Source organism: Limanda limanda, chromosome 7 (assembly GCF_963576545.1).
Source record: "Limanda limanda chromosome 7, fLimLim1.1, whole genome shotgun sequence".
Lineage (NCBI taxonomy): Eukaryota > Metazoa > Chordata > Actinopteri > Pleuronectiformes > Pleuronectidae > Limanda > Limanda limanda.
The window spans coordinates 29,711,047-29,729,143 of NC_083642.1; the positions used below are offsets into that span (position 1 = coordinate 29,711,047).

The 18,097-nt window shown below is 41.2% G+C and overlaps 1 protein-coding gene across 5 annotated transcripts in view; it reads right to left on the reverse strand.

Moving 5' to 3' along the window:
- ephb2a (eph receptor B2a) overlaps window positions 1-17,862 on the reverse strand; it is a 67,465-nt gene extending 49,603 nt beyond the window's left edge. For 4 of the 5 annotated variants that reach the window (XM_061075363.1, XM_061075360.1, XM_061075362.1 and 1 more), the window contains exons 1-2: window positions 17,804-17,860; window positions 8,776-9,460 (exon numbers count right to left, since the gene is read on the reverse strand). In XM_061075363.1, the coding sequence (XP_060931346.1) occupies window positions 8,776-9,460; window positions 17,804-17,860 (742 nt within the window). Of the gene's footprint in view, window positions 1-8,775; window positions 9,461-17,803 lie in introns of all 5 variants that reach the window. The other variant, XM_061075364.1, reaches the window with a different exon arrangement.
- Between the last annotated feature and the right edge of the window lie 235 nt (window positions 17,863-18,097).

Below are 18,097 nucleotides of genomic sequence, written 5' to 3' on the forward strand. Positions count from 1 at the left end.
TCAAGAGCCAAGACCAAAGTAGTCCATCCCGACCAGTTCAAGCCCTATTACGCCCCACTGGACAACAGCTGGTTTTTCAACGACAGTGACACATGGGCATCTGTAGAGGTGTGGCCCCCTCAGCCAGATCTCAACTCATCTGTTACAATCATCGCGTCCCTCAACCTGTGCGACACCCCCTCAGACACCGACTGCCTGCTGTGGACAACCTCCAGGGCCCCAATTCTTCGTCACCTGCTACGCCGGACAGCAAGCACAGCTGGATCAGGCTTGAACTCAACATCCAGTTAGGGGAGAAGCCAGTAGCCCCCCCTGTCCACTACATCCCTCCGGAGGCCCCAGCGGCCACCGGAGAGGTTTGCTGACTGGGTTAGTCACCGCGCTGTGCAAAAGCTTTAACCTGAGTCAAGGTGTAGGCGGATCGCTGCCCTACTCAGAGAGAAAAAAAAAAAGAGTAAAAAAAAATGCTCTGTGAAAGTTTCCTCTTTAAGTTTTATACATTTTTTATGGGACATTTTTGGTTAATTACTTGTTGGTAACAAGTAATCTGAATACTGTTCTATTGTTTTGAAGTTGATGTAGGATAGGTCAATGTGGAGATTACAGTATGAGAGTAAATAAAAGGAGAGAAGGGGAAATAGTTTGTTGTTTGACAACAGTATTGTTTCAGTCACATTTCCAAGAATAAGGTCACACAAGCATGCCAACTGGTTAGATTAATAGTGTCACAATTTTTCAATATGTGTGTCATAAACACCCTTGTTGCTTTCAGAAAAGAACTATGCAGCATGCTTAATGGACATTTTATGGACATTGCATCCTGCCTTAAGGATATTTTACACCTTTCTGGGATTTAATTTGAGGTATTGGCACCCCTAAGATGATATATCAGTGGTTTAAAGTCGAAAAAACTGCTGAAATATGTATTTCCATCTCCTCTCTTCTGCCTATCCCTGGAGCTGCAAACAGGACAGGCTGTTTCGCATGCCTCTTGAGCCCCTCCTCTGCTTACTGCACGTTGAGTGACATGCGACAGGGCCTATACAGCTGAAAGACATGTTATATTTGCCAACTTACAGTTGGTTACAACAGGATGTTTCTGAATGGTAAGTTACACTGTCCTCATGTTTGTTCAAGTTTTATCTGGACAGTCGGCCGATGCAGTGGTAAGCACTGAGTTTCAATACAGAGTTTCACTACGGAGTTTCAGTACGGAGTGACGTCTGCGTTACACCGTACTGAGCACACTGACAAGGCATGTCAGAAGAAATAAAGCGTAACCGCTGGCCTTTAACAACAGCGTTCTAAGTAGGAATGTGCACGGACACATCGTCTTCCTTGCATCTGTCCATGCTGCAATGTTTCTTGAGTGTTGTTGTTGTGAATAGCCTGTGGTGGATAACAAGCTGCTACCTCAGCAACAAGTCTGCTTGGTATAGCGTTCAGTGTGGAGGATAGGTGGTGGCGATGACGGGGAGTGGGGGTGGTGCGTTCGGAGGCTGGACTTGTACCGGCTGGGTGGAGCTGAGTGATGAGCCTGATCCCGAATGACGAAGTTGTTACCGAAGTTTCGATAACAAATTTCTTAGAATGGACTGAGTGAAAGAGTCCACGGACTGACTGTTTTCATACTTTGAGGATCCCTTCTAACCCCCTCAAGTAATTACGGATAGTAAAAGCCCAGAAAATGTGTTTTACACAATTAAGCCGTTTCCACTGGAGGAAAGACTGTGGGAAATTAGGCTTTTTGTAATCGGAATGTTTTTGTACCGCTAATGTCTCATGCTCTTACTTCATAATGTATACATGCTGGAGTGATGTTAAAGATTTAATCATCATCCAGAGTAGGGGTAGTGTTATAGGCTTAGCCTGCCCCTTTACAAAGCCAGTGTTACGTCATACACCTAGGTGTTGTGGGAAATGTGTGGAATGAGTTTCCTCTGTTGTCCACAGCTGCTCAATGATCAGAAGGTTGGTTTGTATCGTGCTGGAGTTTCTGGGTCCTCCTCCACTCTCCTGCTGACCTGCACTCACTTTAACTAATAAACACCAACAATCGTCACAAGTTATCATGACCTGATCAGTATATGAAGTTTACTTGGCTCCAGAGTTTATTAGGCTGCATTTAAACAAAATGAAAAACTTGGGCTATGTTGTAGCACTAACGGGCCCGAGCACATGCATTTTGAAGCCTGTTGCGGTTAATGGAGAGAGCGATCAATGACCAAGCGCACGTCTCTGTGTTGCATGTGTTTTGCGCACTGCGGCAAGGATAAATGCTTCACTTCCTGCGTTCGTCACCAGTGTCGATCCTTCCCAGCTAATTGCTCATTACGGCCCATGCTATCAATTGCACATCACACTGTGAACATTTTATGTAAATTGAATGATAGTTGTAAAACCAAGCTTATTTCCTGTTGCCAGTAGGTGGCGCCATCAGTATTATTACATACAGACTAATAGATCTGTTCAAGTGGTATGGACAATGTTAGAACAACTTAATTTTCACTGCAATCAGTAGGTGGCGCTATGGCCCTGCACTAATATTAATATATGGAGCTGTTCAATTCAGGATTGTGATCATAGGTCAGTAGTTCGGGGCGGTTAGATAATGCAGAGTGGATTTACAAAATACTTCCTGTTTCATGGCGAATCAGAAGGTGGCGCTATGACCCTGAGGAAATATTGACCCATAGAGCTGTTCAGGCTTGAACTCTGATCATGAGACAGAAGTTTGGTGATGATAGGACAATGCACAGTGGAATTATGACATCGTCTCCTTTGGTCAAATGATGAACCTTCGGCGCACGTCAATGTTTACATGGTTTGAGGAATTTTCACAATTCTGACCATGGTCCTATGACTCGAGCTCTTTTGAGCTGTACCGTATTTTCCGCACTATACGGCACACTCTATTATAAGGCGCAGTGTCAACTAATGGTCTATTTTTTATATTTTTTCATATATAAAGCGCACCGGACTATAAGGCGCAATGTAAAGGTCACCATAGTGCACTTTATGTATCGATAAAAGGTACATTGTCAGACACCTTAAAATTATAGGAATGAGGGAATGGATCTGTGTATGTATTTGTTTATTATTTGTGTCATGATATGCATATGGGGTTCTTTAACAGCAAATGTGATAAATATGGGGAAGTGACGTCCCAGCAGGGGGTGGTTTTTTGGTTGTGCGGGCTGGCGGTGCGACCGGAGGTTCGAAGGAGCGGAGACCACTGAAGACCTGCATGGGATTTTCTCGCTAAAACGGGATTATTGCCTGGAGCTGCTTTGTGGATTACCGCAAGTACTTTCCCATTTTCTGGGCATTTACCAGTTGGTGAGGACAGCGTGGATTGCGTTTGGATTGATTTTACCGCAACTCACCACGCCACACCTGCAGTTATTTTGTTTGGGACGTTTGTTTGGGGGATTATGTTATGGACCTGGGGTGGGAAAATATTGATGTTTTGATTGTGTGCAAATAGCTGTTTATGTTTACGGGTCCACCATTGTTTGCAGGCACGAGCGCGTGCATATGTGGGGTTGATTGGTGCTTTGTTTAAATACAGTTTATTATACGCCAACTGTTTGAGTGTATTTCGTTTATATATATATTTATTTAATTTGTGGTCAGGCCGATAACAAGGTTATCAGTCCAACCAGGGATTTTTCGTTTATGATAACTACGCTTTAAAATTAAAGCGTAGTAATTTTCCCCTGGGGCTTAAACAGGGCGAATTGTTACAGCATTAAGCGAAACAAAACAGTCAGTCAGTCAAACTTTTTTGAGCGTATTTACAATAACTCCCAACCTTGTTCAGTTGTAACACGTAAAAAAACAGTCTGATACCGCTAAATCAAACGTTAGCGTATTCACAATAACTTTCAAAATTGTTCAGTTATAACACGTAAAATACAACACAATACACTCACTTTTTCAGTTCATTCCTCGTCCACAAATCCCTCAAATTCTTCATCTTCAGTGTCCGAGTTTAACAGTCAGGCGATTACGGCATCCAGCACGCCCGAATCCCTCTTGTCATTATCCGAGTCAGTTTCGTTGCTGTTACCTGGCAGTTCAGTGATGATTCCGGCCTTCGTGAAAGCTCGGACCACAGTTGAGACTGATACCTTACCTCAGGCATCCATGATCCATTGGCAGATAGTAGCGTAAGTCGCCCGGCGCTGTCTCCCTGTCTTGGTGAATGTGTGTTCTACTTCTGTCATCCACTGCTCCCACGCAGCTCGCAGTTTAACTTTGAAGGCCCTGTTGACACCAATATCTAGCGGCTGGAGTTCTTTAGTTAATCCACCCGGAATGATGGCAAGCTCCGAATTAGTTTGCTTCACTTTGCTTTTGACAGCATCGGTGAGATGGGCGCGCATGGAGTCGCAGATCAATAGGGACGGAGATTTGTGGAAAAAGCCATCCGGTCTCTTGACGTAAATTTCTCTCAGCCACTCACTCATCTTTTCGTCGTCCATCCAGCCCTTCGGGTAAGCTTTGATGATGACGCCGGCTGGAAACTTTTCTTTTGGCAAAGTCTTCCTCTTGAAAATGACCATGGGTGAAAGTTTATGGCCATTAGCCTGGCAACCGAGAACTACAGTGAAGGATGACTTCTCGTTCCCTGTGGTGCGTATACACACCGTTCTGGTCCCTGTTTTCTCCACGGTGCGGTTCACGGGGATATCAAAGGTGAGGGGAACCTCGTCCATGTTGGTGATGTGCTCTGGCCGGATCTTCTTTTCAGTGATCTTGTTTTTGCAGTATGCGCGGAAAGTGGCCAGCTTTTCTTGGTAATCTTTTGGCAGTTGCTGCGAGACAGTAGTTTGTGTGCGGATGGAGAGATTACGTCTTTTCATAAAACGAAAGCACCAAGAAGGACCGCCTAGAAAGTCATTGATATTCATGTCCCGTGCTAACGCTGTTCCCTTCAGTCGAATGGAGACTGTAGAGACGCTTCTACCTGCTGCTCTCTGTTCAATAACCCACTGTTCAATTTTGTCCTCTAACTGTGGCCATCTCACTTTGTTCCCTCGGAAACTCTGTGTGGTCTTCTTTACTTGGCGCAGGTCATCTTCTTGCTTCCTCCACTTCCGTACCATTGATTCGTTAATGTTGAATTCTCTCGCAGCTGCTCTATTCCCATGTTCTACTGCGTGACTGATAGCCTTGAGTTTGAAGTCCACGTCGTAAGCGTGTCTCTTGACAGGTGCCATTTTGGGGTCCTTACACAGTATGTATTACTCCGTGACACTCCTGACTACGGTAGCCGTAATGCTGCAAGCGGTGCGTCTTTGTAGTTTACCAAAGTCGTACTAAAACATTTTGACAGAGCGCCATGTACCCCACAAAATCGCTTCGAGGTCAGTAAGCACAACCAGAATTAATCCATATATAAGGCGCACCGGATGATAAGGCGCCCTGTCGTTTTTTGAGAAAATTACAGGCTTTTAAGTGCGCCCTATAGTGCGGAAAATACGGTAATTTGTAAAGCAGCCAGGAGCAGTTCATCAAAGTATAAAACATGACACTTCATGTCGCCAGCAGGTGGCGCTGTAATGATGAGTGTATACCGACACATGGATCTGATCAGGGCAGGACTGTGAATGTGTGAATGAGGTTCGAGGCTTATATTTAAGGTTTATATCTCCATCTTGTTGAGATGACACTCATTTCAATATGAAGTTGATCTGAAGAAAGCCCTATGATAAGTTCATCAAAGTAAAAATGGCCAAAATGGAAGTCTTCCTGTTTTGTCTAGCATATCTATCCAAGAGTCTTTTTAGTTTTTCATGTAAAGACACATGGCCCTACCGATTTTTATACATGTCGGTCAATCGTGGTGCCGGGGCTGCACTTTAGGGGGCGCTAGTCAATTATTTTGCCAAGCCCATTCCTTAAAACCATATGAATGTCTGCAAAGGGGGTTGCTGCTACACAAGTTTGAGAGAGGATGAACCTTGAACACCAAAGTTGCAGCAATTTCATGTGTCACGGAAAGTTGATGAACTTCAACGCCACGCCCCTTATAGAGCGTTTGATGAAAAGTCACAGTTATCTTATGCCTACATTATCAATGAGACCTTTTTGACACAGTTTGACATGGTTGAGGTCAGTGGATGAGGTGGAATACATCCAAGTGTATGATATGCAAAAAACAAGACTTTTCCTGTTGCCGCCAGGGGGAGCTGTGATCTCAAGTCATGATTTCTGTGTCGATGTCATCAGGCCGGGACTCTTGTCTTACATTTCTAGTTTGGACTCGATTGGTCCAGATACACAACCTCGTGTTTTGATGGCGTGTATTCAAACTTTGACGCCACGCCACGGTCACACCCTGTGACAAGAACACGAAATTCGAGGTAGTTTATATCTCCATTTTGTTGACATGACATTCATCTCAATATGAAGTTGATCTGTTGAAAGCCCTGGGACAAGTTTTATCAAAGTAAAAATGTGGAAATGATACCCAGGTGTCCCAATTTTTGTGAAGATCGGTGAAAGCTAACTGAGGGGCTTTTCCTTAGAAGGCGATGTTGAGCCATTTTGCCACGCCCATTTCAAATTACTCCAGAATTAACTTACTTTTTAGGGTTTTGAATTTCCTGCAAACTTTGGTGAGAATTTGAGCATGTCTATGCCCTGAACAACCCCAAAATGAAAATAAAAAACGTTTGAAATACAGTAGGGCCTCCCACTGGAGGTGCTCGGGCCCTAATGAGATGACAACGTTTTGTGTGCGCTCAGTACAACACGAGACGTGATGCTCACAGTCAGGACTAATTCATGATCCGACACCATCGATTTATTAAACATGATCGTAAGTTTGTCATTCAAATCATCCCAATAAAAAACGAAAAGAAGTGGTGTATAGGGGAGATTTGCACTGGTGTTATTTAGTTTTGAGCACACTAGCGTTGTACTAGATTGCACAATTGATCTAGTGCACTAGCACTTTGTGTGTAAGGCATGTTGCCGTTTATATGTTGTTCCTGGCGTGGTATGTTGGAAAAAGAAGGGTGGTATAAATATTTTTCAACTAGAGCAGCAGAAGTGCACGCGCTGGTCTTGCAAATGACTACAGATCAATCAACATTATATCACATAAAATCCTATTGAAGCAAAGGCTGAGAAAGAAAAACAGCCTGATCCGTGGAAATCAAATACCAAAGAACAGGTCAAAAACCTTGGTGTTATAATCGACTCTTACCAAACCCATTAGAAACATTACTAAAGCTTATTTTTATGTGATTTAAGGAATGTCTACAATGTCAGACCATTTCTCTCCCCGGCAGACACAGAGAAAGAGTGTCTCAGAAGGCTATTGGTCCATCAGAATGCAGAAGCAAGTGTTCTCTCCACTGGTTGCCTGTATGTCACATAATTAAAGTTAAATTGTATAACTAGTCTTTAACTAACTGGCTCTTTTTCTGGATCTTATTGGCAGAAATGCCTAAAATTATCACTTAAACCATTTGATGATTCCTTTTTCCAGAACTAAAATACACAATGAGGCAGCCTCTGCTAAATACCAAAGCCATGTAACAGTCTCCATTCAAAAGAATAAAAACAGCTGCTATATAAAAACAGTTTATTATGATTATTATTATTATTACTATTATCATCCCCAGACAATGAATCCTACTGATCGCCAGATTTTTAATCAGTGACAACATAGGTCCAAACTGATACATGAAACCTTTGGCTCATGGCTTTACTAGATTAAAGTTATGGAAATCAGTGACATCTTTTTTATCATATGGTGGGGACCTAAAAAGTTTATATTAACTGCATCTTTTCAAATATTTGCCTGAGATATTGGAACCAAGTAAAGCAAATTCCAAAGGGAAACAATTGATTTGCCCTATGGTTCACACTGTGGACAAACACTTTGCGGTTTGCAAATACAAAACATGCATATAAAACAAACACATAACAAATATATTAATTAATTAATAAGATATTAAATGCTTCAGAAACAAATAAAACACATCTAAATGAACAAAATAATTGAAAAGCACCAGAGTGAAGAAGATAACCCTGCCCACAGTGTATATAACCAGAAAGGCAGCACTAATCTTTTTTATGTTGTCCTACTGATCACTAACTGATGAACTAGTGATTTGATAACATTTGTTGATAAGCAATGGTATCTCAAAAACAACTTAAAATAATTGGGCCATTTGAGAATTGTGAGTTAGGTGCACAACACCTCTCTGATATCTGGCTCTACTGGGGGCAGGGCTGCAGGTGCCTGTGAGGTGCTTACGCTGGCTGAGCATGCTGATGCACTCTGACTTCTAGACCGCAAGACATGTAGCTCTGCTCATTACTCTAAATCAATACTGCTCTGCCCTAACTGTTTTGCAAGATTCAAGTTGCAACCGTGACAAATACCCCACATTTATTACTTTGCCTTGTAATCGCATTCTATGTCAAAGGACAGGTAATCTTTTGACTGTCCATCTTTCATACTGCGGCTCAGACGTTATTTAAGCATGCTAAGCACTAGCACATTCTGTTGCACATCCTTGCAGACATCATTTGGCAGTTCTTTGCATACAAATTCTGTTCAAATGTCGAGTTTCGGTTTACAATCCTATTCGTAAGACATGTTGTTTTTTCTCCTGAAGCATGGTACATAACAAATATATTGCCTCTTTGTATGATATGGATGTGTTGCATTTATTAGACAAATGAATTAGAAGAAATCAAGAAAACTAAACAGAAGAGTCATATATAAGTACAACACTGGCAGGCTCCTACCTCTGCAGACTGTACCATTTTCCACCGCTTCATACCCGGTTTTGCACACGCAGCGTCCAATGGGTACCATCCATTCCCCATCCCCATTACAGTACAGCTTAATGGGTACATCCACCTCCTCCCCATTTGGAATGCACACCCCTCTGGCTGCTACCAGTGAGGTGCCCTCTGCTCCAGACAGGGTCTCGGTAAAGATAGCACCATTAAGGATCACTTGGGGACATTTCCTGTAGAAGACCCGAACAGCGATGAGTGACATGCAGGCACCATAATCCTGAAAAGCAAGGTAGAAGCCATTGTGTGAAACAGGTCCAAAACTCCGGACTTCACTGTTTATCTTCATGATGCGACCACCAAGATCTACTTGAGAGAAACTTTCATCAGCTGCTATAGTGTCCACTTTCACCCAGGGGTTCTCCATCCAGGGTGGGGATGATTTAGTAGCTGTTTCTGAGTCAGACTCATAGTAGTATAGGTTGAAGGTTTCCTTGCAGGAGCCTGGAACATTGGGTATAGAACTGCAGTCACGAACTGAGAACTTCATCTGGACATGGATGCGCTGAGCACCACGACGGCCGATGTATTTGGTGCGTACCCAGTTGTTCTGGCTGCTATCGAAGACATTGCAAACCTGGTAAGTTCGGATGGTGTTCATGTTTTCATCATAGCCGCTAACTTCTTCCCACTAAAAGAGAGTAGGGAAAAAAACACATGACACAATATATATTCTGACATTAAATCCTTAAAAACTTAACGGGAAGATTAACAGTTTCTCCAAAAACTACCAATGTAATCATTATGTACTATAGTTAAAGTCAAACTCAGTAGCAGCTGAACAGCTTGCTTTGGTGACGTTCAGACATTTATTTTCCTATCTTCCAGAGGGGGGAGTTAATTCTGTTTTTGCTGACTATTAAGTTCCAGTTCAAATTCTGGTTAAGATTGTTTGTTTACCACTATTAAAGTGTGTTCTCAGACAGGACACATCCAAGTTTACATGGGGAACAGCTAAATAAAAAGACACAAATAGGGGTTTCATATATTCTCTGTTAATTGCTGCAATAAGCATACAGTTATCAACAGACAGACAGACCTGACCTCATTGTGCATCAGGTGCTCTTAAATGTGTAAAGGACTTTAATCTTTGGTTCTCAATTATTGTTTGTTTGACCCAAAATATGTCTATAAGACCTATAAATATGTTGTTTAAAGTGTAACCAGTGCTGCATTTTTTTGTGATGAAGAATGTGTCTTTGGATGCCAGTGGATATCTGAAGTTTCGACAATATGAATTGTTATAAACAGTATGCAGTACATATACATAACCTAACATATTTCCAAAGGTACACAGCACAAAGGAACATATGCTGACCATAAGCAGCTGACTGATAGCACAGTCACAGACAGTAAGGAAGAGTTTTTCTTCACAACACCCAAATATCTGAATTATCAAACATTTAAATGTTCTGCAGTGGAAAGTGACTCATTTAAACTCTGTTTTTGTCAGACTTTGGATTTAACTATTTTAAATACAGTGAAACAATCTTTCCTTCACCTATTCTGTGCTGGGCTTTAATTATTATTATGGAGACATATAATGCGTCTTTATAACCAGTTTAAGTTTTGAACAAAAACCTTTGACTGTGATGGGATGAAATGACAGTGACATCACAGACAGTTGCCAACAAATAAGTCCCATTGGACCAGATAAAAACCATAGTTACTATTATTTAATAACATCTCAGTTACAGGAGATATTGTATGGCACAAATACCTCTTTAACTACTGATATGTTAAGTACATGAAGATGAGAATGCAAGACTGGAGTATTTTTTACATGATTTTGTTGGTACTTCTGCTTGAATAAAAATCAACTTCTTCTTCTACTAATTAATTTAGTAGTATTCCTTATTTTAATTATATTATATTCATCTCTCTCTATGAGCACATAACACTGCGACAATACGATTCCTATAAAATGGAAATCAGAGCATCTGTACCAGCTGCTCCTTTCACATTCACATACTGATGAACATTGGGCCTCATTCATCTATATCTTCTGCAGCTTTTTCTTAAATTTGTTCTCAGAATTGTTCACACCTGTGTTCCTTTATTGCCATCACAAATGGCACATAGCCAGAGGTGTCAAGTAACGAATTACAAATACTTTGTTACCTTACTTAAGTAGAAATGTTGGGTATCTATAATTTACTGGAGTATTTATTTTTGCAGACGACTTTTTACTTCTACTCCTTACATTTTCACGCAAATATCTGTACTTTCTACTCCTTACATTTTAAAAAAAGCCTCGTTACTCCTATTTCATTTTGTCTTGTTTTCATTCCGGTTTGTCATCGTTCAAAAACGAAGGCAACAAGGCAACACGATGGACGCTCCGTCCCACTAAGCCCCTGCACGAATGCAAGGTCAGAGCAGGGTAGGAGATATTAAACCCTCCTCCTCCATCCGGAGGAGAGAGGAGAGTTTGAGTTGGGTGCCGCTAGTCAACCGCACCGGAAGATTCCGAAAAAAGGAGGAGCGCAAAGCCAGAGCTGCGTGCGCCGTGCGCCACCGTCCAAAGGTCTCAAGGTCTCTTCCAATAAAGGTTATTGCTAACATTCCACTGAAGTTTGACTTTTTGCACTATTACAATACTTATTTGCAACTAGTTATGTCTTCCGCTCCATGAAATGCATGTTAATGCTCAGTAGTACACATATGGTACTTTAATGTATTTGCATTGTAATAAAATGTGATCATTTTCAATGGGCATATATGCAGCTGAAACGGGTAGCCTAGTGCATCCCACATTTTTCAAATTAACATTTTAATATAACATTATAGTCATTATGGCCTGTAGAAAAATGTTTTTTTTTGGAGGAGGTGGGGTAGTGCACTATAGGCCCCTGAGACGCGGCTTAAGAGTTTTTCCATAATGGAAAAAAATTTCCCCTTACATTACTTTAAGTAGTTTTGAAACCAGTACTTTTACACTTTTACTTAAGTAAAAAGCTTGAGTTGATACTTCAACTTCTACAGAATTCTTTTTAAACCCTAGTATCTATACTTCTACTTGAGTAATGAATGTGAATACTTTTGACACCTCTGCACATAGCATGTCTCATCACACTCTGTTTGCTTTTTGTCTAATGCTGTTTCGATGTTTGTCTAATGTGTCGAGCCTGGAAGAAATGTCTTTGTGGTATATGTGACAATGAGTGGCCTGAAAACAATGCTTCTAAATCTGTGGGTTATTGGACTCTGTGGACCATGTGTGTCGGTGTAACTTCCAACATGTACCTAAGAGAGCTCCAATTACATCAAGTCACCTGTATAGTTCTTTCCTGGATAACATCCCTCAGGAGCTGATCAGAACTTACAGGAGAAAACAATTAGGCGGTAAAGGGGGCATTCAGGCTTAAAACATGGTGTAAATGAGGAGCTATAGGAGCAGTATGGAGGCATTTATGTATTTTTTTTGTTCGTTTTTAAGTTTAAAGAAGAAATCTTCAGTTACTTCAATTGTATTAGATTTGGCTACAACGCTCTTTACCCTGAAGCTCCAAAAGTGTTTTATGGATTCCAGCAGTTCATCTACCCATGCACGGCATGGTGGTGAGTAGATAATGAGTGAATTAAAATGTTTGGGAAAATTATCCCTGTAAAACGTTTTTTATTTGTCTAGAAAGTTTGTGGCATAAGTGCATTGCAATGGCACTGGCGGCGAGCACCATAGCCAACTGTGTGCATGAGCTGCAACTCCGCTACTCTCACACACTAACAATAGTGCTCAGGGATTAACACCACTGTCACATGGAGAGTTGTAAGAAACAAATGAACTGTTTTAATTAGACAAATTGGGAAATATTTTATGAGGGTTCATTGGATAAAATGATTTATATAAATTTTTGTGTACAGCTCATTGTACCCACAAAGAAGATTAAAATCTATCCTTATAATAAATAATATGTGACTAAGGATATAGAAATGAAAAAATGTTAAAGAATTCTGCTCCAATATCTTGTCAGTACAACAAAAGATAAACTTAAACTAGGGCTACATTGTAGCACTCACCGGCCCGAGCACAGGCATTTTGAAGCCTGTTGTGGTTAGAGGAGAGATTAATCAATGACCATTTGCACTTCTCTGCGTTGCATGTGTTTTGCGCACTGCGGCAAGGAGTAACGCTTCACTTCCTGCGTCCGTCACGCGATGTCGATCTTTGGCTGCTAATTTCTCATTACGGCCCACGCTATCAATTGCACATCACACTGCGAAAATGTTATGAAAATTGAATGATAGTTGTAGAACAAAGCTTATTTCTTGTTGCCAGTAGGTGGCGCCATCAGTATATTACATGCAGACTAATAGATCGGTTCAAGTAGGGGCTCTGATGTGAGCGTGAGCAATTGTTCCAATTGGACAATGTTACATAAACTTCATTTTCACACTGATCAGTAGGTGGCACTATGACCCTGCACTAATATTATATATGGAGCAGGTCAGGATTGTGATCATAGGTCAGTAGTTTGGGGCCGGTTGGATAATGCATGCAATGCAAAGTATAAAACATCTCACTTCCTGTAGCCAGCAGGTGGCGCTGTGATTTTAAGTCATGATATCTGTGTAGATGTCATCAGGCCGGGACTCTTGTCTTACATGTCTAGTTTGGACTCGATTGGACCAAATATGTCCGAGATACAGACAGATAGCGTGTAATCAAACTTTGATGCCACGCCACTTTCAAACCGTGTGATGAAATCAAATATACCAATGTAGTTTAAATCTCCATCTTGTTGAGATGACATTCCTAGAAGTTGAAGTTGATCTGATGAAAGCCCTACGACAAGTTCGTCAAAGTAAAAATGTGGAAAATGGCCATTAAAGTCAAAATGGCGGGTTTCCTGTTTGGTCTAGCACAGGCCTATTCAACTAGCGGCCCCAAGGCCGGATATGGCCCATTTGAATTTAACTATGGCCAACAAGACTGCCTGCAAATCAGTATAGTTGGTAAGAAAAAATTTAACTAACTCTTATATACTTTGGGACATGTAACCCAGAGCCATTGAGTTTCACTGTTGCCTCATCCGAACCTGTATGGTTGCGTCTTTATGTTACGCACCTGTGTTGGTCGCTGCAACCCACTCATCCCGTGCGCTCTGGACTGGCTGCCCACTGAAACACCTGTGCTAGGTTACGCTACCAATAAGCTGCGAAATGTCTCTCTCAAAGCTGAAGCGTCGTAAAGTTGACGGTGAAAAAGGCCAGTTCCAAAGTTAATGGACTGAAAAGTTTTTATTTACTTTTCCAGCCGTAATGAGCAATAAACCAATGTGTTTATTGTGCAGCAAATCCATTGCTGTGTTGAAAAAATACAATGTGAAGAGGCACTACAAGTCGAATCATGGTTCATTGTCGAACAGTTTTCCGGAGGGCTCGGATGACCGGTGGAGGAAAGTAAACGGACTGTTAGCATCTTTTCAACGAGGTCAGTGTTCCCTTAGTCGCTTTTGCATGGAGCAAGAGAGATAGCATCTTTACGCGTAGCCTGGACACTAACCAGAGAGAAGAGGCCCTTTACCGAGTCGGAGACTGTTAAAGACTGCATGCTTGCAGTTATTGATGAGATGATGGTTGACGAAAAAGTTAAGGTAAGCCTCACTTCTGCCAGGTTGGCAGCCGTTGCCCCGTCATATGCAGTTTTTACACTGTATCAGGCTGTACTTTACGCAAAGCTCAGCGGCGATCTGATCCGCTCAAGCTCCAGCCTTCAACATCGCCTCTACAGTATGGTGCTTGCTGTCACATCTGCAGAGCACACTGACTTGCTGGTTCAAACTGATGTCAGGTGGCTCAGCAAAGGAAACCATTTCTGTGAACTCCGCCAGGAGATTTTGTCTTTCCTGTAAACACAAACGGGCAGCACACTTCTTGGAGCGCATGTTGGCTTAACAGTTTATGGCAGAAGTCCATTTTCTGTGTGACATTTTTGGACACTTGAACACTTTGAATCTGGAAGTTCAGGGGCGGGAAAAGTCTATTGCTTATTTGGTTGAGAGGCTGTGTGCCTTCAAATCAAAGTTAACGATTTTCACGTCAGACCTAATGGCCGAAAGGTTGCTGCACTTCACACAACTCTGTGCATTCATGAGTGCAGCACATGGGGCACACATAACGCCAATCATGACAAACTTTATGAGAAAACTGACTGATAGCTTCACTGAGAGATTCCAAGGCTTCACTATTCCTATTGAGGTACTGCAGTTTGCTCGTGACCATTCTCCATCAAACCTGAAACAGAATTCTGTGTAAAAGCAAAAGAGGTAATGTCTTGCAATGATGAGAGCATCCTTCAGATGGAAATGGTTGATGTCCAGTCCTCATTCAAATCAAATCAGCAGCACTTGCTGTCTGAGGGTGCCAAACTATGTTGAAATTGCCAAAACAATGCAATGTAATTTCTCTCACTGAGTCAAACAGGCTCAAAACAACAGAGGTCTAATAAGTAAGGTAGTTGTGTAGTAGTAAAATACCCTGACTGAGGCATGTGATGCTATCAAACTGAAAATGCACAGTGTACAAATCTGTTTTATGGTTCAGCAGGCTCCCTTTGGGTTTGTCTGGAGTTTTATTTTTTACCTTTAACAAATATGGACATGAACCTGCTATACTACACCTTTTGTCTTGTTTATGATAAAATCATGAATCGGCAAAGCACCTTATTTCTGCTTGGAAATGTTGTTAAAGGCTTATTTACTATTATTGTGATGGATACTGTTTCAAGATGTTCAGTTTACATTATGCATTTTGGGATATGGACCTGCTGTACCTACCTAATTTCTGCTTGGAATTGTTTTTGATAGTTTCCTGAACAGGCTCATTTATTGTTAATCCAATATCCGAATACTATTATACTATTTTCAAATTGTTGTCTACATTTGTGGATATGGACATGTCAGAAAAACACTGTCTCATTTTTTGCTGTATGTTTTTTATGTAACTTTCCCCTCCTGTATCAAAGCTTGATAAGTAGTTTTCATCTCCATCTTGTTGTGATGACAGCTATCTCCATAGTTGATCTGATGAAAGCCCTGAGACAAGTACATCAAAGTACAAATGTGGAAAATGGCCTGTTGCGTTTTTCCAATTGCACCTCTGCCCTTTTTGTTTGTCTGGTCATGATACACCTGGGCTACGATTTTTGTGAAGATTGGTGAAAACAAACTGAGGGGCTTTTCCCTAGATGGCGCTGTTGAGCCATTTTTCCACGGCCATTTCAAATGACTCCAGAATACAATTATTTTTTGGGGTTTTGAATTCCCTGCCAGCTTTGGTAACAATTTGAGCTTGTCTAGGCCCTGAAAAAGCCCCAAAAGGGAAATACAAGTCCTACGAAATACATTAGGGCCTCCCACCGGAGGTGCTCGGGCCCTAATGAACCCAACACCTATGCAAGAGCCCTTTCGCTAGATTTCCGTCTGCTATTTTGTATATATTATAATGTCTAATATTTTGGTATCAAAGATGGTTCAGCTGGGATATAATGCCTATTTGATGCTTAAGAATGCCTCTTTCCTCATAAACAGAGTCCAAATTGTTAGGTGAATAAAATCCTATCATCTTCCATCAAGACCAATGTTTTACACTGATGACTGCTGAACAGGTACTGCTCAAAAATAGGGCTGCGAGATATTGTGCGTTATATTGAAAGAGTTCCACCTGACTACAGATGCAGGTACCACGAACAACTCCACAGGCTGAGGGAGAGGGGGCACAGCCCGGCCACAGCGCCACCAAGTATGGGGCACACACCACTAAGCCCACTTACAATGTTAATTTGGAGTCTTTTCAAACATGTTTGCTCTGTAATTAATTTACTGCTCCTGTCTGTATATCATGACTGTGCCAACCGCATGAAGCCAAACCGAGAGCGCACTGCCATCTCCTCTAGATCTCCATACATTGACTAAGTTTTAAAATTCTGCAGTTTTTTCGATATCACTGATTGTGAGTGTGTGTGCGTGCATGCTTGGGGGGAAAAGAGCGCTGCTCTGAAGGTTAGTATTAAGAAAAGTATCTTTCATTATGTGATTATCAGTATTGATATTATGGCATAATTTCAAACAAAACAACATTTAAACTGTTCCGAGTAAGAGATGTCAGCTGAGTCTGAGAGAGAGAGACAGAGACAGAGAGTGCAGCGGAGTCAGTGTGTGTGCGCGTCCTTACGGTTCTCTCAGGTTGTGGGACTATCATAAATAATCTACCTGATAATTTTTATAATCAACCAATCAAATTGAAGAATTTCACCCTGGACAAACATCACTCGAAGTTTCCACAGAATTTAGTGGGAAGGAGGCGGCACAAGATTTGATGGAGCTTCCTGCAAATTTGTTCCACGATTTAATAAAATAATAAAATGAGACGGCACCTGTCAATCCTAACATTAAATATGGAACTTAATCCCAGATCAAGTGTACATTACAGGGCCTTGAGCGTCATCTTTGTTTGTGGATACCTAATCCGGACAAATTGTTTTAAATAATATTCGGGTTTGGGTCGGTAACGTTGGCTGGTCTGATTTTTTACAACGCACAACATGTGTCGGTAATCTGGAAAAACAAGCCCTAATCATCTGTTCTCCTCTTTAACATGTCTATGTGTTTGAAATCTCTGAGAAGCAAAAATTCTAAATCCTTGAGAAAATCCTAAATTACTGATAAAGTATGCATAAGAGTGCTGTTCAATGTGTTTAGATTCTGATCTCAGATAAGAACAAATCCCAGATAAGAAAATATTGGTGAATGTGAGAGGTAGAACGAAATTTCTTCTTAAGAACGGCTGGTGAATGGGGCCTATTGTCCTATTGTTTGAGGTAAATTGACCAAAAGAGACGGATGTGTCTGGTTTTCAAGCAGTCAATAAAAAAGACGTTATATTTTCGATGCTACACTATGACTGCACATCTGTATGGTTCACATGCACTGTCCCTAGTGTCTTGTTTGTTTGATTTATTTGTTCAACTCACCCCTTGTGATGGATAGATGGTCCAACCAAGTTCTGCAGTTGCTGTTGTTGAATCCATTAGTATTTCTACAAAGGAAAAAAATGAAAAGGTTAGAGTTTGTATCTATTTAACTGGAAAATGTACACGCTCAAATTAGGGTCAAGTGTTTCCTAAAATTGTAATATTAAAAATCAGCAAGAAATTTAAGTTTGTTTGGGGGAAAAGGGATGTTAAGAAGGGGTGTGAATAATGTCTGTGAAAAATTAAAAAAGTTGTGGTGTTACATAAATACTCACAGAAAGACAAACTGACTGT